This window comes from Terrapene carolina, unplaced genomic scaffold, assembly GCF_002925995.2.
Source record: "Terrapene carolina triunguis isolate 2854851 unplaced genomic scaffold, T_m_triunguis-2.0 Scaffold234, whole genome shotgun sequence".
Classification (NCBI taxonomy): domain Eukaryota; kingdom Metazoa; phylum Chordata; order Testudines; family Emydidae; genus Terrapene; species Terrapene triunguis.
The window spans coordinates 6,867,804-6,893,404 of record NW_020664585.1 but is presented as its reverse complement, the minus strand read 5'-3'; the positions used below and the strand labels follow the sequence as shown (position 1 = coordinate 6,893,404).

The 25,601-nt window shown below is 43.6% G+C and overlaps 1 protein-coding gene across 5 annotated transcripts in view; it reads right to left on the bottom strand.

Annotated features, from left to right (window-relative positions):
* KDM2B (lysine demethylase 2B) overlaps positions 1–25,601 on the bottom strand; it is a 174,417-nt gene that overhangs the window by 74,282 nt on the left and 74,534 nt on the right. For all 5 annotated transcript variants that reach the window (XM_024196191.3, XM_024196190.3, XM_024196193.1 and 2 more), the window contains 2 exons: positions 15,727–15,842; positions 8,410–8,536 (listed from right to left, as the gene is read on the bottom strand). In XM_024196191.3, coding sequence (XP_024051959.1) covers positions 8,410–8,536; positions 15,727–15,842 — 243 coding nt within the window. The remainder of the gene's footprint in view (positions 1–8,409; positions 8,537–15,726; positions 15,843–25,601) is intronic.

Genomic DNA, 25,601 nt, shown 5'->3' with positions numbered 1-25,601 from the left:
GCTGTAACTGGAGTAGGTCACCTAAGAAAGGAGAAGGAGATCATATTGTGACCATCTACAGCAAATGATGTTTTGGTGCCATTAGTGGGTGGCACGTGAGATACAACACCACCTTTTATCTCTGATCTAATCAATGGAACGAAAAGGCCAGAGGGAAGGAGCGGAGCCCAGTGGGTCATCCTAACTCCGCTGATAAACCCAGACCCCACCCAACAAAGCAGTGGAGCCCTGGTCCAACGTGGGAATGACAGTAGGGCCAGGCACCTTCCTCCCCCATTACATTGGCTGCTGTTCCTCCCTCTGCTGGAGGTGATCTGCACTCAACCAATGTTGTTGTGTTGGTTACACTTGGTTCATGCCTTCCAGTCCTACACTTCTATGATTCTATGGTTGCAAGATTTTCTCTGTTACCACAAGGGCTAAAAATAATTTTTTTTTCCACTGAAAGCGGAGATTCTCTCAGCATGTCACAGCTCTGGGAGCTGGGACACTAGGCATGTGTCCTAATGTGCTTATGCCTCAGTGGGCAGTGTTATTCAGCATCTCTCCACATCCCCACCTGGTGCAAATCTCAATGGAGCTGAAGGGTTGCAGAGCAGCTCTCTGTGTTGCCCTGTCCCACTCCTCCAGTCTGTTTTACAGCTGGTGCAGGGGGAATTTCCTCAGCAGTTCTACTGCTCCTGGGGCTGTCTGTCTTCTCTTTGGGCTCTTTTTGCCCCATGACCTCCCCATTAGGGTTCCCCCCCCCGCCCCGTTCTCCCAAGCATAAACAGGGAGTCTTGAAAAGGGATGATTTACAAAGATGAAGAGCAGGGCTCAGCATCCACTCATGCTGAGGCCCCTCGTGCTGCCTGACAGAGAGAATGTTGGAGGGAGAAAGAGGCAGGACGCTGCAACCAGAGACTGGCCATTATGGGTTCAGTAAGAGTTGAGGGTTGGACTTTTATGCCAACACATCCCATTAGTTATGGTGTGCTGGGGTCTGTCCCGGGGTTTGTCCACCTTAGGCATTTTTACACAGTGCAAGCCCTCAGTGTAGATATACTCAACTGGTGTAGAGCAAGCCCCAAGCTGTCCAGGTACAGCACATGTACAATGGGGTTTGCACTGGTTCAGCTCGGAGGATTAAGATTAAGTGTTAAAGGGTTAACCCCCAACTGGGAGTTTTCTGTTTCCCTTGCTGAGTATGTTATTTGTTCCTTTTTCTTGTTTATAAAATCTCCCTAAAGGAAAAGACCCTGCTGACTGCAATTGTGGTTTCCTCTGCTTAGTCATTCCACCAGCCAACACTGCATTATAACTATTTTTAAAAGCTATTTTGTAGCCCAGGCTCCCACCTGGCATAGGTAAACAGTTTGAAGAAGAGATCTAACAGGATTTGGTCCATCCCCATTGCCTCTCTAAAGCCATGTTACCAGGAACATTGTTTAAATGGCCTCCACGCAAATGCATATGGGGCCTAATTGAGTCTTTTAAAATGTTTAAATGCTCTCTACTGTGCTTACTTTTTAGAGCAATCTATTAAATAAAGAAGTGGTGTCTCCCAGCATCATGAACATGTGTAATCCTCTGTGAATTGAGGTCACTGCTTCATATGGCTCATCACGGTTTGTGCCAATCAAGAACACTGCAGTATACAAACTTTACTTTCTTAACATCACATATTATCCTGAGAGTCTTTGGCTACCCCCAGGCCTAGGATCACCTACTGTGGGTTTCCTCCTTAATACAATTCAAATCCTTTCAAAAAAGGACAGGGGAAAAAATTCTCACAAATATAACAATTCTGGATATGGAAAACGGAGAGACTCCGCGGTGTTGTAATCCAGAAAAAGAAAGGGTGGTCTGTCTTAGCACAGGACAAGGAGATAGGAACTCCCAATTTCTAAAGCAATAACTCTCTGTGTGGCCTTAGGCAAATCACAATCAGTCTCCCTCAGTTTGGCCTTCTGCAAAACAGGGGTGATTATACATAGTTACCTTCTTCAACAGAGGATTAAGTTGCTAAGTTTCCCTTCAGCAGTACAGTGTGTTCAATATACACTCTTCTGCTGCAATTGGAATTGCCATTCACAGCTCCAAAGCCTGGCACTTTGGCCTGTCAGCAAGAGGTAGTGAGTGAGTTCTTTATAGCAGTCTTAAAAGGAAACGAGGGCATCGAGGAATCTGATCATATATAATTTTCCCAAATAAAAATCACTTAACATAATCCATAAATTCTCTTTCAATGGGAAATCCACTATACTGTCTGTGAAGGAAAAAAGGAATGGTTCCTCCACCATTCCATATGGCACCTTTCTATTACCCATCAGGCTGTATGTACAGTCCAAGCCATCCTGTGAAACATCTTACAGTGGGAATCTTAAAAGCTACAGGATACAGAGTATTTTATGACTAGCGCCACATCTTCTCCCAATTACTCTTTGTCAGTTTAGTCTCAAGATTCACATCTGACTGAAGGACACATGTAGGTCAACTGCTGTTGAAAACATCCAACATAGACTCAACAATTCTAAGAATAAGAATCCTGTAGGCATTTCCATCTCGGAGCAGCACATGTTCAAATCTGGTAGGAAGTTCATATAGAGTGCCCTTTTTTATTCCAACTGGCAGGACGAATGCCACAGTCGGAGGGATATAAAGAATGAGATTCAGTGCTTTTACAGAAGCCTGTGATTGCTGTAATGCCATCACTTCCACTGAGCTCCTGCCCTCCTATGGAACAGATCAAAGCAAGAACAGACTCTCACATGCTAACCAGGATCTTAATCTAAGAAAGCTATTGCCTGGAAACTCATTCTGGGACTGAGGAAGGAGAGAGGAAGCAAGGCCTCCTTTTCTATACCACTTAAAATGTAGATGTTTTTCACACAGAGAGTAGAATACAGGGACAAGCTTTCAGTCAGGCAAGTATTGGGTCTCTGATTTTGTGCCTGCAATTTTGCAGGTGCAAATAATTGCAAACCGAAAAGAGACACACTTGTTTTGGAATAAGAAGTGTCCACATGCGGATTATACTGGTGTGACTCAACCGGAATAATTATGTTAGTCAATTTCCGCACCTAGACCAGCTCTTAAGATTCAGACTCACCTCAGAATTTGGCCATCTTAAACTCAAAGTATAAATATAATGTAACAAATCCACAAATGTAGTCATGGGACATGTACACCAACCCCCCACATTCCGTAGATTGGAACAGTACTCAAAGATCTCTATCACCAAACGATAAGTGAGATCAGGGAGGCAGCAAAATCTAGGAGAACTATCTGGATAGGTGACTTGAAATGGAGCAATATTAAGAGGAATTTGCATATGAGGGAGTATTCTGGAGAAGCTGTTTATTGATACCATCAGTAATACGTTTTTGAGCAGCTCATTCTGAAAAATACCAGACAGAGGGAACTGCTTTCTAGGTAGTTCTATCCAAACACAGGAGCTAGAGGATAGGATACTGAAATTAACACCTTTTTATACAAAAAATGTGTCATGGGATCTTTAACACAAGTGATCAGGACCTTGGTTTTCTGTTTCTTCCAAAGATGACACCTATCAGCAGTAAAGAGACATCTATCATCACTACTGACTCAAAGAAAAGTGCCTAGCAAGTTCCAGACACCACTTCTTACAGCACTGTTTTCTCTTTGGAGATTCTTCCTCCAAGTGCTAGCCATGCCTGACTACTCTTAGCTTGTGAGATCCAATGAGAACACTGTCTGCAGCAGAGCAGATGCAGAATAAAAGAGCATATCTCCAGGGTAAAATACACCAAACTATAAGAGCCAAAAAAAAAAAGCATAGTTAAGAAGTAGAAATCCAACACAAACCATAACAGGGAAGATATACGGTGGAAAAAGAGGAAATGTGAAGAAGCAGATAGCTACAAACATTAAGACTAACCATAAGAAATTTTTGAATAAGAATGCATGGAACTCAAGATGGTTTCCCTAGTCCAAGGAGTAAAGAGGACAATTAAAGCTACAAAGGAGTTGCAGGTAACCTTCTGTCCATATTCACTACGGATGGTGATGGGGAAGTCCTTCCTCAAAGGAGCACCTCTTATGGAAATCAAGACATGGCATTAACAGAGAGAGAAGTCTCTAAGGAAAAGAGGAGGAGGCAACCTGAGGACCTCAAGAGTCCTGAAGGAAGTTTAAAAAAGTCAGAAATTCTGCTCCTTTGCCAACATCTAGTTCACTGAATCCTCTACATTTAACAGTTGTGCCTGAATGTTGTGGTGCCCCTGTTTTAAAAAAAAAAAAAAAAAAAAAAAAAAAAAAAGCTACAGGTGATTCAACAATTACAGACCAGGCAACTTCACCTCAGTACAGGGAGCACAGAGTATAATTAAGAGCAGGATAGGAAAATATCCTAAGTAGTACAATATGACAGGAAAATAGAACAGAGAGGTATGATTTCTCTTGATACGAGCTATGTTTCTGTTAGAATTCTTTGAAAAAACCAGCAAAATACCAAAAATGGGAATCCAGATGATATAATAAACTTGGCCTTTTGAACAGCAGTTAGTAAGGTCCCTCACACCTATATAATCAGTTAAAAGGTACAGTCCGCCAGGGAATAAAAAATAGATGATGACAAAGATGCATAAATAAATGTCTTTTTCTTAGAACAAAGAGAAGATCCTAGGAGTCAACGACAGATATCAGCACTGAGACTGACACTGTTTAGTATGCTAGTGAACTGAAGTTGAAGGTGGCAGCCAGGTGATAAAATATGCTGTAGACAGAGACTGTTTAAGTGAGTAAAAAGTACACGTCTGTCCAAGAGAGCAAGGTCAGATTAAGATCCTAACATGTTTGAAGTCTGGCGGTATTAATATAATACACTGTCAACGTGCCTGTAATCATGCCTCACTCCATTGCCTGGGACTTGTTTAGCTCACATAGCAGTGGTTTGTGATTTTACGGCTGAAGGTCCCAGGTTCTATCCCTGCTGAAGAATTGTAGCAGGTATCATTACATTAGGATCTGGAGTTTTGGTTCAGGTTCTAGTAAAATAGAAGGGGAAGAGAAATGTGAGACTCCAGAAGGGTCTAATCAAACTGGGGGATGGGCTCTTCATTAGCTGCTACTACTGATCTGCAAATGAAGATCAGGGAAGTAGAGAGAGAATCCAAAAAAGGAGGAAGAGAATCAGTACCTTCACTCCTGCTCTGAGAAGCATTCCTATAATAATAAAGAAACCTTCACAACTGTGCAACAACAATCTAGAGTACAAAATTCAAGAGGAACCCTACAATAACAAACTCATGAACAACCTGACGACAAGTGTGCACTGCATGCGCGTGCGCGCGCGCGCACACACACACACTAACAACATTGCCATAACAAGCCAGTGTGCAGCTCCAGCAAACAGCCCTTCAATAACAAATCCATTTGTGCAGGATGGAAATAATGAAACAAATTCAAGCTTCCAACAGGTTATTGAAAATCAGGGAGAGTTAGATTTAAAAAGGATTTGGAAACTTATTTAAAGAATATTTGAGAAACCTTTGAAGCTATAGGGAAAAGGAGCCTTCCTTACAAAAAAACCCATTTTCATTCCCCAGGCCCAACAGCCAAGGAAGGAGACAACATGTCTCACTGTGGGGTTTGCCATGAGTGCAAGTTCCTTCCCACAGCACCCAGAGAGAGAAGGCATGCCCCATTCCAGCGCTCACTGCAACTTAGGCTTCCAAACTGTCCCACTCTTGACACGGGCCCCTTCTTCCTGCCAGGCTTGTGCTGTCCTGGCAGAGCCCCAGGGTGGATGAAAGGGTGCCTGTTGATCCTAGACAATGCGATAGTCACACAGTGGAGAGGGCCAGCATTCTTCTCAGAGAGATATAGAATTTTGCTCTTTAAATCCAAGTATTTCTATAGGCAGCAGTTCTTCAAAGCACCTCTGACTTGCATTATCCACCTCTTATTCTGATTGCTCAAACTATTGCTGCTCTTCAGACTTGTTTTTACTGAGGCTTTTTCCCTTGAAGGCTCTAAGTGCCCTTTCCAGTTCAAACTCTAGAGAAGCAGCATGTCTCTCAAAATTGGGGGTAAGTCTGGAGGAAAACTGGGACCCAGTTAAAGATGGCTGCTCCCTTCATCCCCACCTAAGCACTGACTCCTACTCTATCACCCTGAATGCCCCATTTCTATCTCCTTCCCCACAATTAACAGTCACTTTCCATCACAACATTTTCGTCCTGCAGCAGGCATCCCAGTATTCTGGATCCAAAATACAATTTTGAGTCTAAGTAATTTTAGTGCTGTTGCAAAGGGCTGGACTGACAGCCCTGGGGACACCAAAAGTTCTCTTTGCATCCACAGAATTCCTACAGTATGGGCAGTGGCAGTCCAAGGTTCTCCATACTGCCTCAATCCTGGCCTAAAAGCACCATCTATAGAGCTGAGAAGACAACTTAATCTCCATGGCCCGTTATTCTGCTGATTCAGCCTACTGAGATTGCCAAAATGGGCCAACTTGGTGACAATTGTGTTTTTACATGACTTGGATGCCTCACCACTAGGAACTGGTCTAAGGTCATGCCTATACTACCACTTATGTCAGCAAAACGTATGTCGCTCAAGGGTGTGAAAAACACACACAGCCTGAGTGACAAAAGTTTCGCAGGCATACGTGGTAGCGTGCACAGCACTATGTTAGCGGGAGAGCTTCTCCCACCGACATAGCTACCGCTGCTCATTGGGGTGGTTTAATTATGTCAACGGGAGAGCTCTCTCCCATCAGCATAAAGCAGCTACGCAAGAGATCTTACAGTGGCACAGCTGTACCAATGTCACTGTAAGCTATCTAGTGTAGACATAACCCAAAACACATTCCGCATGGGTGACTAAATCACCAACAGTCACTACTGAGCTGACCTGGATTCACGCTGGTGTTTTAGATGGGGAAGGTTCCAGATCTTATGTTCAATCTCCTGAGCCATCCCATCTCCATGCACCTCATTCATTCTAAAACGTGTTGATTTCACTGTACAACTTAATGACCCTCCACCCCTGCCTCAGTGTCAGGAAGACCCTCTTTGGAGCACAGCATCTCTCATGCCAGCATTCTGACATCAAAGTGCTGCTTCTTTACTTTCCAAGGAATACAAGGACAGACAGTTTTGTCAATGGTTCTTTAAAGAGCTCCTTCCCCCAGAACAAAACCAGCCAGAAGCGAGGAGTTACTCAGCACGCCACACAGTATGCTTTGGGAGTTCCTGACTTATTAATCCTTCAGCGGAGGAGTTTGATGGCCCATAGAGAGGCTGCGGAATGGGACCCTCGATCCACAGAGATATGCTGAGATCTGCAGGGAGCTCCTTCAGATCTCAGAGTATCTTTGCAGTCAGTCAGCTTCTCCATGCTACTCTCTGGCAGCATGGCTCACTAAAGAGCGATGCTTACCACCCATGCAGCCCCTCTCACTGAAATGTCATGATGCATTAGGTGACCATTTATGTCCTAACTGCTGGCCAGTCTCTCCAAAACGTCTGGGGCTCCCAAACACGTGGTATTCACAATGATGGCCAGCTATGGGAGTGGGGGAAAAGGGTGGGATGGAAATACTTTAGCTTCTCTCTCCACTTCCAGATGCACCAGCCTGATCTAGCTGATACTTGTGCTACTTTCAGCCTTTCTGTGCCTAAAAGCAAGATGACGTGGCCCAGTGGCCCTTTGGAAATAAAATAAATAAAGCTGATAGGCAAGGCTAGAACTCTAGCTATACTGCTAGAACTCAAGCCTACTCCAAGCTCATGTCAGTATCAACCCTTGACACTTTCCCACTTTGATCCCATCCATCAATCTCTGCCACAGTTCACTTTCAGCTATTGTTTTAAAGGTTTCTTTGCCCTGCCTGCATCTAAGTTATTGATAATGTAAGTTTGTTTTGTTTTTTAAATAAACTAGTCACCAGTTTGGGAAAAATAAAACCAGAGATGTAAAAAAAGAAAGAAAAAAGAAGCCAGATTTAGTGGCTGCTTGTAATGCACTTTGTAGACGAAAAGTGCTATAGAAGTGCTAACTATCCAAACCCAACAGAACAAATTTGCAATGCAGACTTTTTGGCTGCTAAGGTAATATGCCAAATGCAACAGTAAATCCTCAACTATTTGGCAGATCACCTCAACACAAACATTACTGAAACCAAGAAATAAACAAATCTGAAATTATTTTTCTGAGATCCATTTGCCATGGAAAAGCTCAATAAATATCATTCAAGGAAGGGTGGCGGTTCAGTGAAATGCTTGAGCTTCAAATCTTCTCCATCCCCAAATAATGAAATAATTCATTAGGATCTCTACATTTCTCCAATTTAATTTACAGTCTGCTTTGCAAAAGCCAAAGCAATGACTAGTCTGAGGTGCCAGCGTCCATTCTGAATACGCACTTGAAGGATTCACTCACCAATTAACATTGATTCTTTCTGGTATTCTTTGCTGAGGTGGCAGCGCTGGGTCACACAGGACACGTATCTCTCCAGAACATACCAGCACATTTCATAGTAGAAAGGATAACGGAATTTGGCATGCACCTGAAAGCAAGATTGAGACTGTCAATCCATGTGGAAGGGAGAGAAGTTTGCAGCACAAGGGCCAGTCATCATTCTCATCATGTTATCAAGAGCACAAACGGTATGCAGGAGGGGGAGGGGAAAGAGGGTGGGAGCTGAGTGAGATGTATGCGTTCAGCATACGAAATGAGGAGGCTGCCTGCCTGCTTGCTATGATAGCATCATTCCTTGGTTCACTAATTTGTACCCTCTTGGGTTGGTGGGGGAGATGGGGAGGGAGATGTGGTCTTGTGAAATCATGAAACTGATGCATGGCCCCCTAAGGTATTATTTATCTACTGTATAAACATAGGGTGGTCACATACAGATGTTAGTCACTAAAATTCAAGTTAAAATAAATGTGGGTTCTTTTGATTTCCTAAAAATTATTCCATGATTTGTCAAAACAGCATTATTACCTACAAAGAGCCAAGCAGGAAACTCGATCCTTGTCAACGCAGGTCTTTATAATACCACCATTTGATTAAACAATGGAACAAAAACAAAATTTTTATTGTTGGTATATCGCATTCAAACATTAAATATAAAAAAAGGCCCCTACATTTGTTCTACTCTTAATATTTTGGTAGTCAATCAACTTTTGCCCTGAATCAAACAGAAAAGTGGGATTCTACCCAAAAATTCTGCCAGGATATCCCCTTCCCTTTATCTCCCAGCCTTGCCATTTTCGTATCAGAAGCTGATTTCTCAGTGCTGTATATCTGTGATATTTATTTCATGTTTAAAAGAAAAAAACTGCTTTTTTTTCCCCTCTAACAGTTTTCCAAGTAAGGGAGATCTCTGTGCTAAGGAAGACACTGTGGCGCCTCCAATTTGGGAATACGTATGTACATTTGCTGTGTTTAAAAAAAAAAAAAAAAAATGAATGCCATATACCTTGCATGCACAGGTACTTACACTGAGCAGTTCTTACTCCTTGCAGGCATTGAATTTGCATTTTGTGGGCTGGATAAAACCTAGCTTGCATACATTGCAGCAGGATTATGTGAACTGCTCTTAACACGTTCTATGCAGTTTAACTTCTCACCTAACCAACAAGTCTAACACATGTCTGCCCACCTTTAATGAAAACTGCATTGCACCAGAAAGGCTCATTATTACAGGCAGTCCATTTTCTTTAAACATGGGAGTCTAAATAGAACGACTAAATACAGCATCTGGAAACTCATACTGGCACTTGGCTGTGCAAAACAAACATTTACACACCTGCCTTATGATCAGAGCATCCACCTGTGGGATTCAGATGTTCTGCTAAAAATGTCCACATTTGAAAATTGTGCCCAGAGTAGACAGTCAAAAAACCTTGCATCTGCTCCCATTGTAGGGGAAATTGAAACACTAAACAATAAAACAACATGTCATTAAGGAAACTAAGTGCATTGCAAGGTAGAGTATAAGTAATCCAAAGTGTTTACCAGAGCTGAGACCTCAAACTCAGCACAAATGTAGCTGGCAAATCTGAACCCAGATGCTGTCAAATGTTGCTGAGGGTGATGCAACTGATTGCTGCTGCATCGTTCCAAACATTCCCTAAGTTGTGGGTTATACAGCACTGTACTTCTAAAAAACCAAAACCTAGATGCGAGAACAACATTCCCAGGGTGTTACAGTATTGGAGAATCCTTTTTCCTTTTGGTTTGGTTACATGTCAGAAAGAAGAGATCACGTCACTTATCACTATTACAGAACACAAGGGAAATTAGCCATGCTAAAATATATGCTAATAAAGGAACTCAAATTTTTCCAAGAGAGCACTGCAGGAAACAAAATTTGCAAAGAATTGACTTACAAACAGGAAGCCGCCTTCCACCCCTCAGCCTTCAAAAGGTTTTCAGCCACATGCCTGGGAATATTAAAGACATCATTGCTCAACATTTGTTGACAGATTCTGAGCTTCACCAAATTTAGTTGTTACCAATGTTAATTCAATGTGAAAGACAAGGCAGTAATGCATGCAGTGCTCCCATTATGTATATCAATCTTTAATATTCAATTTGAGTTCCTAATTGCCTCACTATCAATGTTCCAACCCACAGCAAATCCCTCCATGCCTCTGTAATTCGCTATTTGCCTGAGATGGCTCTGCTTTATAAACCTTCAAAAGTAAGAGCTACCATATGTAGTAATAGATACTGTACAAAGGTCTATAGTGCCTTTTGCTGTAGAAGCAAATCTAAGATTGACAGTGGTTTAAAAATTTCTTAAATGTGCTTTATGCAAAAGCATAAATGAGTACATCATTTATGACCTTCCTAGATATTTATTAGTTGTAATGGATGCGAATTGTATAACGTACATGCCCATACCTTTTCCTATTGTATATCCATAGGTCAAATGAACTTTAAAAAAAAATAATTATGAAGTCAAAAGTTATCTGTGATCCGTTTACAATTTACTATCTAATGTATCTTCTGCCGGGGGACTAAATCCTGCACCAGCAGGGGGATAGACTAGATAATCTAATAGACGTTTTCCAGCTCTAACTTCAATGATTAATAATTTACAATCCACTGAATACATTTTTAATTATTCCTGTACAGTGAGAAAAATTCTCTCTGGAATATGATCGTTTCTGCAGTTCAAAGTGAAATTATTTTAGAGACTTATACAAAAAACAAAAAAACCCAAGCACATGTGAGGCACGTTCTCCCCTAGAACGTATTAGTTTCTTACACTATAGCGATTAAAAAATCATTATGTCTTCTACTTGCATTGAATCATTCTCATCGCAATATTTTTAATACAATTTTTTAAATTAATTTGGGGGGAAATTAATCTATCAATTTTAAATTTAGGTTCCAGAAAACAGAATCAGTAGCAAATACCATCATCTGTGAGTGACCACCTTACGTATATATTTTGAATGCTTGTATCCTCATACAGGTTCAAATACATTAAAGTGACTAAATCTAGATCAGCTAAAAATAGCTTAACATTTCTTCTCCTTCGGTAATACTGAACCCATAACACCCCTAAGCCAAAATGATGAACCTTTGCATCGCAGCCTGCTCCGCAGTTACCCAAGCTGGTCTAGCAGAAAGCTAAACAGCTTGGCCTATTTGCCTAGCTGTTAATTGGCCTCTAGGAAAGGCAGGCTGCAAAATGAAAATCTCTACAAACTGCAAGGCTAGAGAATAATTGTTTACCTCAATTGCACGTTAGAAGCTGTTTCCAACAATAGACATGTTTTTTATTACTCCTTAAAAACTATTTTAAATGGCTATAACCCTCTTTAAAAATCTCCCAGGGATATGAGAAATTAAGATAGAATAAGCATGACAAGTGTACAAGCTAGGGGGTTTTATTGGGCTCTAAATCAGCATTACCATTTCAGCCATGTATTATCCTTGTCTTAGCTGCTAAGACAATAACAACTGCACCTAGCATAAAAATGGCTTTGAATACCAGCAATCAAAGATGATTAAGCATTATACAGCAGGTTTAAACACAGTGAAACCTCCATAAAATTGCTCTGTGCAAAATCAAGAGGGGAAACACACCCAGATTACACTTTGATTTGAGTGTGGCAATTACTTTGTGAATCACATCATGTAATTTACTTCTGTGTTACACACAATGGAAAGATCAATACTCAGGAGAAACCCATCTGCAGTCTGTTCACTGGCGAACTCGCTTTCAAGTACATTAAACACGATCTGGCTATACCACTCAGTGAGGATTATTCAAATAAAGAAGAAATTACAATATTTGTTCCACAAAGTAAACTGAATAGTGCATTCTGTTCATTTTGAAAACATTTACTCTTAAGAGAGACTTGTATAATGATTTCAGGATTTTTTTAATCACCATTTTACAAAATACATGTATTTTTATTTTCTCTGTCACGTTTTATTGCAGGTCAGTTCATTAGTGTAGGGTTCCATACACATCTTTGTTATTGTAAGGTTACTTGTGAGCATTTGATTATTTGCATGTCTTTGTTATTGTAGGATTGCTCATGAGTGCTGGACTGAGTATAATACATTATTATCATATAGCTACATTGAGTGCTGAGTTTGTTGCTGTAGGGTTGCTTGAGCTCTGGGCCATTGGCAGACTTCCCCCCCCCCCCTTTTAAGCACTGAAACATTTATTTGGGGGGGGGGGAGGAGGATAAAACATTACATGTACTTCGCAGAAACAATCTTAGATGAAACATACAAGATTAAAGACTAAAATGTGGGCTTCCAATCTTGAAAGCGTCCTTTTCCAAACAACAATTTAAGGGAAATTTTCAAAGGTAAAAATGGGAGGTAGGTGTCCCAACTTCTCAGTGCAAGTTAGACACCTAACTGCTCATTGTGACTTGGCCAATGTCTCCCTTAATGTAATGCTGAGGAACAGTTGAAAAGTCAAGAGCCACCCTACCTGCCTAGGAAGGAAGAGCTGATTTTCAGAGGTGCTGAGCATCCGCAGCTCTGATTGAAGTCTATAGGAGCAGTGGGTGCTCAACTCCCTATGAAAATGATGCTCCTACTCTTCTATTGCTGCAGTAATAGAATCTGTCTCTTTTTCATCTTCTCCATGGCTTTCTATGTAATTCATTCACACACTGTTTCTGGTTTACATCTTTCCTCCATAGCCCTCTCTTCTTCCCCTTGTCTCCACTACTGTTGACAGCTCTACTATCCTCATCATCCAGGCTCACAGATTTTCTCCTCTCTCTTACATCCGGGCTCCAATATACCCCTGCCAGTCTTTTTGCTACAATCTCTCTAAAATCCTTCCTTTCTGCTCTACCCCAATGCCATTCTCTAGCCCTTGTTCACTTCTGGCCTGCATTACGACAACCTCCTTCTCTGTTGCTTCCCTGCAATTCATCTTACCTCCCCCTTTGATTTACTCTAAATGCTGTTACTAAGATCAGCTTCCCCTCCTGGCACTCCCCTATTCAAATCTGTCCACTGCCTTTCGCATCAAGTTCATGCTTCCCGTCAAGGCCACGCAAAATTCCACTCCTGCCTTTGTCTCTGTTCTTGATTCCTCCTACACCCACTCTCACGCCCTTCGTTCTGCCCAGATCTCCCTTTTAACTGCCTCTTTCTGCCATGCCACCTCTCCCGCTGAGAATTCCTTCCTATGTGCCAAATATTCCCTCTCTCCATTCAAATCCCTCCAGGAAACCAATACCTTCTATCAATGCTTAGCAATACAAGACCTATCAGCCTTTGTATCCCCTGGAAAGTAATGGAGTAGCATCCTGGTGTCAGAACACTGGAATGAGAGAGGCTGCACTGGAAAAAGGCTTTGCATGCTGGTGAGGAAATGGTGTAGAGTCACTAAGTAAAATGTGCACGATTCAAGCCAAGGCCCTCACCCTGTGTATTGTGTCTCTGTTAGAAGTGTTTAATTTAGACTGAAATCCCTAGGGGAGGGACCATGCCCTCTTGTAGGAATGAACAGCACTGAGAATACTGCTCGTGTTCAATAAATTACAATATTAAATAGATCTTGTCTATATGGGAAAGATTTACTAGTTATCCTGGTATAAATAACACTAACACACAACCTCTCTCTCAGTGTAGACACTTATTCCAGTGTAAGAGTGGCTTATTTCAGTTCAGCTTAAATCCCTTCCCAAGTGACATAAGCTAAAATGAACAAAGCAAATCTTACACTGGAATGAAACTGTCCACACACGGGGTTATACAACTATAACTGTATCAAGACTGTATATAAGAACGACCATACTGGAACAGACCAAAGGTCCATCTAGCCCAGTATCCTGTCTTCCGACAGCGACCAATGCCAGGTGCCCCAGAGGGAATGAACAGAACACGTAATCATCAAGTGATCCATCCACTGTCGCCCATTCCCAGCTTCTGGCAAACAGAGGTTAGGGACACCATCCCTGCCTATCCTGGCTAATAGCCATTGATGGACCTATCTTCCATGAATTTAACCTAGTTCTTTTTTGAACCCTGTTACAGTCTTGGCCTTCACAATATCCTTGGGCAAGGAACTTACATAAACTGATGGTTGAATATCTGCATTACAATACTGTGGCAGGCTATCAAAAACAAAAAAACAAAACAAAAAACACCACATGGGGCAACTAAAACAGAATGACACTTCTTTGAGATTTTTATTAGTCTTATTTTATCTAGCTAAAAAATAATTATAGCTATTAAGTAACTGGGATTCTAACCAAAGGTCCAATTCTCACCTCCAAGCGTAGAACCCACACAGTCACTTATTCCATGATCTGATACCCTTCCCACTATGTGGGTGTTTTGGCCAGATGTGTGGACTCAATGCCCTCTCCCCCACCCCAATCCCCAAAGTTTCCCCTGCACTAGCGTGGAGCTGCTGTGGAAGAAAGCTTTCCAGAGTGCAAACAACAAGTAACATAGTTCCCTTGTGCAGCTTTTGTATGGCTCCCCCATTCCACTCTGGGCAGCAGAACCATGGTAGTTCCATTGGTTCTCTGGTCTCGTTCGCCCACACCAGAAGGGGAAAGTGTACCCTAAAGGGCAATGTATCTCCATGCAAAAGGAAAGACGTTTACACTGGTGGTTCTCAACCAGGAGTCCGGGGCCCCCTGGGGGGCCGCAAGCAGGTTTCGGGGGGCTGCCAAGCAGGGCTGGCATTAGACTTGCTGCCTGGGCCCCAGCAAGTCGAAGCCCCACCGCATGGGGCTGAAACCCAGGGCCCAATGCCCTGCCACCCGGCACTGAAGCTGAAACCTGAGAATTTAGCTTCATAGGGCCCCCTGTGGTATGAGGCCTGGGCAATTGCCCTGCTTGCTACCCCCTAATGATAGTCCTGGCTTTTATATGCAGAAAAATAGTTGTTTGAGCACAGGTGGGCCATGGAATTTTTATAGCGGGGGGGAGGGAGGGAAAGGGCTCCGAAAGAAAAAGGTTGAAAACCCCTGGTTTACACTAGAGGAGGTCAACGGGGACATAAAACCAGACAAGAGACTCAACAGTGACTAGTCAATGGTAACTGGTGGCAAATAGGTGAGCAAATCCCACCAAGAAAAACGGACTTGGAGGGCCTTGTTGCCTGGCATTTACCTTCTTGTTCCAACCACTGTGACATGGAGATACCGCTAGTTCGTGTCTTTCAGAAAGGGACATGAAAAGGATTTTATACATGATACAGTCACAAGGAACTGCACACTTAAAAAGAGAATCAAGCATCCTTACCCTTGTTCTGTCCTCAATTTCATAGACGCGAAGCTGCATGGGAACATTAAAGCTATGCAGGATATTTCCACCAAACACCAGAGAATCTACTGGAGTATAAACTGCATGTATCCATCCTAAAGAGGAAAAGCAAAGAACTGAGAATGCCTCATGCTATGTAGGATCACAAAGGATTTTACAATCAATCACAAATTCTCATAGACCACCAGGAGAAATACAAATATTATTAGTCCCATTCTACAGACAGAGAAACTGAGGCACTGAGAGGTTAAATGACTTGCTCAAGGTCACACTTCAAGACTGTTGTAATAGCAAGAAAGTGTTTGTATGTGTGTGTATAATGATAGCTCTAGAGACTGAATTGCTCTATTTAGCCACAGAACAGCTACAACATGGGTGGAGGCTAAGCAAGCTTCCCTTACGCTGCTGCACCAACGTGAGTCAACCACAACCCACAGATGAGAAGGAAGTTCACTCTCCATGGCCCGTTCGGCTCTTAGTCTCTCTTCTGACATCACCAAACAGGGGCACAAATCATGTTAACAGTGGTGGCAGGTCTGTGATGTGCAGATGGATTGAGACACACCAAACTCGTATCACACAAGGCCCAAACAGCCATCAGACAGTAGCAACTTCAGGTCACTACCAGCCATCCTGTAGAGATAAAAGCTCCATATCCCATTACCAATTCTTCAAAACAACTGAAAATATTTTTATTTGGCAAGTCCTTAGTGTTTCTCCCACTACGGCTGATGAGATTGCTAACAACCCAATCCTGCAAGGAAAGTTCCCTTAATGGACTCCAAAGGGAGGTGAGGATGCTCACCACCCATGGATCAAGCCATAGCAGTTCAGGCAGCTGGCTTCTCTGCGTTCCTTCCTCTGCACTATTTGCCTGTCACGTGATTAGCTGACGCATGGGATACCTAGGACTCTAGACTCTGATCTCAGCAGTGACCAAGGAATTGATCTTACTAACGATCTGGGACCCCGGGAGTTTGTAACATTAATTCTTGTTTTAAATCAAAAGCATTTCAATTAATAAACCAGCAAGCAGAGCATAAGGGGTTGTCAATTTCTTCCTAACTGTGCACTGCTTTCCATTAAAGCTGGGGAGGTTTTCATTTGCCTCAGGATCAGTGAGGCAGCAGGAAAATGCAACCTGGGCCTACAGAGTGAACTCTCCAGCCACTAGGCACAAAAGCATTTCCCCTGCTAGAGCTTGCGGACCTGCTGGGTTATGCTTGGGAAGCCCTTGACCCATCATATATGACAGGACATTGGCTCACAGTGCTTTCACTGAGAAGCATTTAGTAGGAGAGGGACAGAGAAAAAACTCAAGTTAAAATTTTCTCCCCAGGAACACAAAGCCCGATTCTTGGTACATTTTTCTGATTTTACGAATCTAATTCCACATGATGAATCTAATGAAGTGAAAATTACAGGTGCCCAATGGTAATGGCAACTCTGGGTTATTATTGCAGCTTTCTTACAATAGGTATAGTAAATTCCCTCACTGACTCACTCACAATCAACAAGAAAGTTTGTCACTCCAAATCAATCTAGCTTCTTTCCTTCCTCACAGGGGCAACTACAACAAGAAATAATACCCTAGTCTTGGATATGCATATATAAAAAACTACTGAGTAAGTAGGGTAACCTAGCGATCAGAGCAATAGATTGGGAAACAAGATTCCTGTGTTCTGTTCACTGCTCACCCACGGGCTCTGTGTACACTTGGGAAGTCACCTAACTTCTCTGTGCTTCACTTTCCCCACCTGGAAAAGAGGGTTAACACTTATAAACTGGCTTGGATGAAAGCTACAATTGATACTGCCCATGAAATTTAAAAAACAACAACTGAGTAAAGAAGATTTTGACACCTGTAATGGCCTTTTGGTGGATACATGCAGCAGGACTATAAAGCCTCTTCACAAGCAGATCAGTGCACCATATCACATTAAATATATCAATTAAACATACAAATGTAATTAAAAAACTTGTAAAAATAAATGGCTTTCAAAGAGAGGGAACCTAAATAAAGTTACGGAGCTTGAAGTTAATTGCTTTTACCAGATGATCAAAGATTCACATGACATAAGGGAAAGGGTTGGAACTGTGTGTAAAAAATTAAGCTGCTACCAGGTCTCAGAGACTGATATGTTGGGTAGAATGGGGTTGCATCTGGCAACTCAGGGTTAACCTACTCTGATGAGGTAGGTATAATTATTTCCATTTTAAGATAGGGAAACTGAGGCTCAAAAAGGTCACAGTGAAGCAGTGTCAGAGATGGGAATAGAACCCATGAATCCTGACTCCCAGTCCTCTGATCTAACCGTTAGGCAACACTCCTCTCCTCCCAATACATCCCAACACACTGAATTGTAAATACTGGATATGATTGCTTTATTAAGGCATTTTATAGTGCTGTCAATTGTTCTAGGTTATTTAAAAAATCTGTTGTCAGAGATTTATGACTAATGTAAAAATTCACTGAGCAGAAAAAACGGTTACTAACCTTTCCGTAACTGTTGCTCTTCAAGATGCGCTGCACATGTCCCTTCCACTGTGGGTGTTTGCACGCTCCAGTCCACGGTTGTTGGAGCGTTTTCACCCTCAGCAGCATCCATCGGGGCAGCCTGAGCATGCCTTCTGCGGTCTCATGCATATCACACGAGCATAAAGGATCAAGCCAACCCAGACTCACTCCCCCTCCCCCGAGTTCCTTCCTACTGGAATTACTCCAATAGCAATGGGAAGGAGGGTGCATCGTAGACATGTGCAAAACATCTAGAAGAACAGTAGTTACAGAAAGGTCAGTGATCATTTTTTCTTCTTCGACTGACTGCACATGTCCATTCCACTGTAGGTGACTCACAAGCAATTCTATTTGGAGGCAGTATTGGAATCTATTTGAACAAGGACTGGAAGACCACTTGTCCAATTTTAGCATCATCTCTTGATTGTTGAGAAATTGCATAGTGCGAGGTAAACATGTGACATGTGGACCAGGTTACCACTTTGGAACTTTCTAATACACATGAGCCAGAAATGCTGCACAGGCCACTTGGGATCTAGAACCAATATTCTATCTAACAGCTCCACATTAGCCAAGTGGTAACATAAGCAAATACAACCGGACATCCATGCTGAAATCCTCTGTGTAGAAATTAGGCTGCCCTTCATGCTGTCCACAAATGCAACAACAACTGAAATGAAGATCTGAAAGGTTTAGCCTGTTCCAGATAAAACACTGATGCTCTTCCAACATCTAGAGTGTGCAATAGCTCTTCTCCCTTGTTACCATGAGTCTTTGGAAAGAAGGTCGGTAAGTAAATTATGATATGAAAAGAGGAGACCACTTTCGTAAGGAACCTTGGATGGGGACGAAGGTAGACTTTATTTACGTAAAAAAAGGTATACAGAGGATGTGATACTAACGCCCTCAACTCCCCTACTCTCCTGGCCACTGTAATGGCTATTAAAAATGCTACCTTCATTGAAAGGTGTAACAGACAGCAAGTCACTACAGGCGCGAAGGGAGGATCCATCAGCACAGTTAAGACTAAATTCAGGCTCCATGGTGGAATAAGACTCTGTATGTGTGGAAACACCTTGCCCAAGCCCTTTAAAAACCTTACAACCATTGGATTGGAATAAAGGAAGTGCTTATCCCCAGGAGGGTGAAATGCCGACATACCTGCTAAGTGTACCCTAACTAAACTAATCACTAATCCTTGATGTTTCAGGTACAAACATAGTCCAGCCTTTGCTGAACAGAACCAAGGATGGGGGAAGACACCTTTCAGCCTTGACCAGACGGAAAACCTTTTCCACTTAGCAAGGTAAGTTGTCCTTGTTGATGGTTTTCTACTATTCAGCAGTACCTCCTACATCTCTCTGGAGCAGGACTCCTCCACCAATGTTATCCATGAAGTCTCCAGGCCAACTGGTGAAGAGCCTCAAGGTTGAGGTGGAAGAGGTGGCTGCGATTCTGTGAAACTAAGTCTGCGTGAAGAGGGAGCAATAGGGGGACTGATTGATAGGTCTGAGAACTGAGAAAAACAGTGCTTATGAGGCCAAACTGGGGCAATCAGTATAAGATTGGCCTTGTCTGGTTTGGCCTTGCACAGAACTCTGGGCAGAAGAGCTATGCAGGGGAAGAGTGTACAGAGACCCTCCGACTATGGCAATAAAAAAGTATCCATCAGCAAACCTGGGCTATGACCTGCTCTGGAGCAGCACTGGTGTCATTTTGTGTTGTCCTTTGTGGCAAACAGATCCACTTGGGATGTTCCCCAGAGCTAGAAAATGGACCTTGCTATGTCTGGGCGAAGGGACCACTAATGATGGTTGATACACAACTTGCTTATGCGATCTGCCAATGTATCCTGAGCCCCCAGGAGCAGGGCCGCCGTCAGAAGTATAGAGTTACTGATGTAGAAGTCCCAGAGCAAGACTGCTTCCCAACAGAGTAGTGATGACTGGGCTCCTCCCTGCTTGTTTACATAAAACATGGCTGTTGTATTGTCAGTCAGCATCCTGATGCAAGGAAGGAATGCCATGCAAGGTACACGGACAGTCAGCGGCTTCCTGATGTTTATGTGCAGACTGAAATCTTAGGGAGACTAGAGACTTTGTGTCTGCAGGTGTCCCACATAAGCACCCCATCCCAGATCCGAGGCATCTGTGACTGAGGTAAGTAAGTACGCCCCACCTCAGCACAACTCCCCTGAATGCACTGTTGGGTCTAACCACCAAATCTAGGGAGGATAAGATGGAATTTTGTACGTGCACTAACATGCCTACGTGGGGCCTTCTTGGAGAATATATATCTGCCACCCAGCCCTGAAGGGATCTGAGGCACTGTCTGGAGTACTGGACCACGCAAGTGCACACGGCCAAGTGCCTCAGAAGTCTTACCATGGAGAGAGGATAAGCCTTCAAGTCCAGAAAGAGGCTTTGCATTGCAAGAAACCTTGTCTATGGAAGCAAGGCCCTGGCCATTGTGGAGTCCAGGACCACTCCAATAAATACTATTTTCAGTATCAGAGACAGGACTGACTTGTCTGTGTTGATTAACAGGCTGAGGATGTTGAAAGTGGACCAGATTATGCAGATTCTGGACACCACCTGCAACCTGGACCAACGTCTTATCAGCCAGTCATCCAGATAAGGGAATACATGGACCCCCCCATCTCTAGAGGAAAAGCTGCTACCACCACCATACGGTCTGTAAATACAAGAGGGGCAACTGAGAAACCAAAGGGGATGGGCTGTGAACTGATAATGGCAGCTCCAGATGGTGAAACTTAGAAATGTTCTGTGGCCCTGCTGAATTGCCACATGAATGTAGGCATCCTTTAAGTTGAGAGCAGCATACCTGTCCCCAGGAAATAAGGGAAGCTAACATGACCATCCAGAATTTCCTCTTTTTTTTTTTTTTTAAATAACTGCCTTATATCTAAAATAGGCCAAAGACCCCTTTTTGCCTTCGGGATCAGGAAGTATTGGGAGTAAAACCCCTTTCTCTTGAACAAAGATGGGATCTCCTCTCTAGCGCCTACAAGAAGAAGTGATTGTACCTCTTGCAGTAATGCTTTCTTGTGAGAGCGGTCCCTGAAGAGGGAGGGGGAAAAGGGGCAGAAATAAAAGGACACGAATATCCCACTTCCACCGTGCTTAAATTCCACCGATCTGTTGTGATGTCGGTCCAAGCATGATAGAAGCAGGACAAGCAGTTTGCAAAAATTAGAACAGAAAAGGATGGCACTCTCAGAACAGGTAGACTGCTCTTGACCTATCAAACTGAGCTGTTGGAAGAAGCCACCTGCCTCTACAAACACCAGTGGTTGCAGAAACAGAGAGAAGTGGTGGTAGAGATCACCATTTCTAACCTCTGCTCCTTCTCTTTGGTAGGTCTTGGGTTCAAGAAATAAATCCCTGAAATCACTGACACTGATGATGGCAGAATGCCTTCCGCTGAGGGATTTCAGGCTCACTCTAAAATCCTTGAAAATATGCAGAGTCTCGTCCATCTTTTCTGAAAAGAGCAATGATACCTCAAAGGGTAAGTCCTGCACTAGCTCTAGCACCTCTGGAGGGAGGCCAGAAGAGTCCAGTCAAAATGAGCACCTCATTGTGATGGCAGAGGCCATGCTGTGCTCTGCAGAATCTGCTTCATCAAGACATGCCACCAGAGCTGTTCTGGCAACCATTTTGTCCTCCACTATCACAGTGAAGAACTGAGGCTCCCAGATGAGGTGAAGCAAGTCTCTAAATTTCAAAACCGTATCCCACAGGGTGAAATTGTAGTGTCCCAGCAAAGCTTGTTGGTTCGCAATGTGAAGCACCATCCACCTGTGGAATAAAACTTCCTCACAAATAAGTCTAGTGTCTTGTCCTCTTTATTCTTTGTGGTTGAAGCCCAGTGCCTATGTTGCTCCCATGAGTCCCTGTCTTTCCTTTTCCTTGGCAGCCGCCACTACAAGGCAGCATGGAGGAGGGGGATTATATACGTGCTTGAACTCGTGTGAGTGGACACAGCACCTTCTCGCCACATTTTAGCGGCCATCTTAGCAATCAGAAGCAGGGAAGCTGGGCTCTTCCAAAGGATCTTGGTAGGCTCTAAAAAAGCCTAATTTATTGGAAGAGCTATTCTAGTTGGGGCCACAGTAGAATGTCCACCAGCTTGTGGGATTTTTTCTGGACCTCCTCCGGATGAATATCAAGTCATAGCCATCCTCTTTAATAGCATCTGATGAGTCTTAACATTGTCCAGAAGTGGAGAAACAGACTCCATCACAACTGCCTTATCAGGAGATGAGGAAGAGGATACTACCAATACTGGGGGCTGGTCCAGTTCCTAGCTCTCTTGCAACTGCTGTGTGAGGGATCCCTTGGTGCTGGTCTCAGTACCAACGCTATCATGCTTGTGGCAATGATGCTCCTGATGCTCAGCAGATTGAGCTGGCTGAGATGGCTGCAGAGATTTTGACTGGAGGGGGGGAACCTTGTGGGTTCCAAAAAGGCCACTGGTACAGCTGTGGACCCCAGCTATGCATAGCACCAGGGTTCCTCCTGTAAGTTCCCTGCTGGTACTAAGGCGGAAACCAGGCCGGCAAGTGGCATATCCCTCTGATGGGACCAGGTAGTTGGGATACATAGGAACCCACTTCAGAGTCTGATGCGAACAAAGCTTCTAATTGAGATCAAAGCAATGCCATACCCACCAGTGCCAGAGAAGGCGGCTCAGACTCTGAAGAAACGGGAGCCAGGGATATCATCTATGGCTTTCCACCAGACACTACCAGCCTTACTGGCACCCTGACAGCCACATCCAGTGGAGCTGCTTGGTGTGGAGCCGAAAGCACAGGAGATGGTACCTTGGGCACTGATGCCAGGTGAGGCTCTTGAACTGCTAGTGATGGATGAACCGAGAGGTTCAACAGCTCTCCCACAGCCTCAGATGCCTCAGGAGTAGATGGTACCAGGAAGACAATCTGCAATATCATGGCACAAGGAGACGCCAATGAAGGTGTGTCAGGAGCTGGTCTCAACAGGCCCACAATGGGTTCTGGAGTTAATGAACTCCCATGTTTAGAGGTGTGCTATGGGAAGTGCTTACTCTCTGAACACCCTCCCAAGTCTTTAGCAGAGCTCATCCTCTTTGATTCCTTTCACAAGCTTGGTACTGAGTCCAATTTCTGATCTCTCCTCTTCGGTACTGCTGATCTGCCTCTCCATACCAGTTGTGCTGGAGTTGTGCTACTGATCAACGCCAAGATGCTTGGTACCCAGACCGAAGTAGAGGGCTCACATGGAGGCTGTAATGCCAATATTAGCAGATATTTTAACCTGCTGCCCTGTCTTTTTTCAAATGGGGTTGAAAGCCCTTACAAATGCCACACATGAGCCTCCCATAAGCGCTTAAGGCAGCTGGGGTTAGGGTCATTATTCAGCATAACCTTGTCAGAGAGCATGCCATACGTCCAGTACCAGGGCTGGTTCCCAAACTGGGTGCAGGAACCACACAAAGAACAAAAACAAAAAAAATGTCTACGAAGTAACTAACTACTAAACTACAATAACTATACATGTGTACTATTTACAGGTATGGAAAAAAGACTCGCAAAAGCAAGGACAGGGAGCTCCAACAATCATCACAGGCGGTAGGAAAGAGCTGAGAGGGGTCTAGGGCAGCTCAGCCCTTTATGCCTGAGCAATGTGCACAAGTCAGCAGAGTGTGCTGAGGCTGCCCTGATGGGTACAGCTAAGGATAAAAACTCTCCAACAATTGTACACTGGAGCACACAAACACCTACACTCAAAGAAGAACTTGACTTTAGAGGCAACAGCAAGCGGAGGTGGAGGGAGAAAAAGAAGCTATTGCTTTTGGTTCTTTCGTTTTATAGGGAGTGCAAAAAAATATCAACACAGGAGTTAGACTTTTGATATTGTATGGTGGAATTAAAAAAATATATTTTAAAGTGGCCTAGGTTGCTCAAATTATGTTCTCTCAGGGGAAATCCATACTTGAGCTACTGCTTTCGTTATTTCTTCCCCCATGGATTTTAGTCTCAACGTATCTCCCCAGACCTCTCAGTCTCAGCCTCACAAGCCCCAGTAGATATTAAGGGCTCTTGTGTTAATGATCCCCAAACTCACTAGTAGTGGACCCTGATGTGATTAGGTAACAGCTCCAGAGGAACAGTCACTGACCGTCAGGTCAATGCGCCAGTGAACAGTGCCTCAGGCACAATAAATCCTTAACAGAAATATTACTGACAAGGAAGTAAATAATGCCCATTTTTGAGCCTGTCATTGCGAAAGAGCCAGTAAAGAGGGCAACAGAGAATCTGGGGAACAATTTTCAGAGGCAGCGTCTACTTTTGTGGGTAATATGCTTAAGCCCACAAATCAAGTAGTTACTTATCTTACTATAGTATCTGTGCCTGTAGTTGTTAGAAACAAAACTGGTCCTGCTAAGGCCTTCTCAGAATATCTGGGCCCAAAACTCTGAGGCCAGGCTGAAAATCGGGCCCTTTAAATACACATTTTTTATAAAACAAACAAGAAATGACAGTAGTGCTGTTAACAGACTCGTACCCAGTAAGGAGACATTGAAATACAGTGAAACCCTGCTATAACGCGATGATTGGAGTCCAAAAAATTCGATCGCGATAAATGCGCGGTCGTGGTATAGCGGGGATACAAAAATTTACCATTTCAAGCCGGTCAGTTTCAAGCTGGTCAATTTCTCTTGGGCAGAAAAGGACTTGCATTTGCGAACTGCCCATAACAGTAACTGAAAGGGTGCAGGTCCAGCAGCGGGGGCTCTCAGCCATGCAGCGAGAAAGGGAAACACTTGAGGAGAGCAGGGGAGACGTGCAAGGGGCAGAGGGAGAGCGAGGAGCAGATGGGGAGGAGAATGGCTCCAGCCGCCTTTTTTTTTTTTTTGGGTGCTTCGGCGGCGCTCCGGACGCTTTTTGCTTGGGGCGGCTGGAGCCACCTTATGATCGCATTATATCCGAATTTGCGTTATCGCGGTGCGCGTTATAGCGGGGTTTCACTGTAACAGCATTAAACCCACTAAAGTCAGAAAAAACCTCATAGGGCAGGCTACACTCAGATCTGCTGACAACGCACAACAGAACTGTAGGGGCAGAATGTCCTTCAGGCACATTACAGGGGGTGCAGACGGGCAATGCAGCCACTGGAGACCAGAAAGTCAACCAGAACTCTTTCTGTGGGCTCCCAGGCAGTGCAAATCAGTGCAGCAGCTTCGCCTTTCTTGGAAAGCACACAGTACATTCTTCTCTCTGCACTCAGCTATCTCTGCTGGCTGGTAAGGAAGGGGACCAAACCCAGGTCCA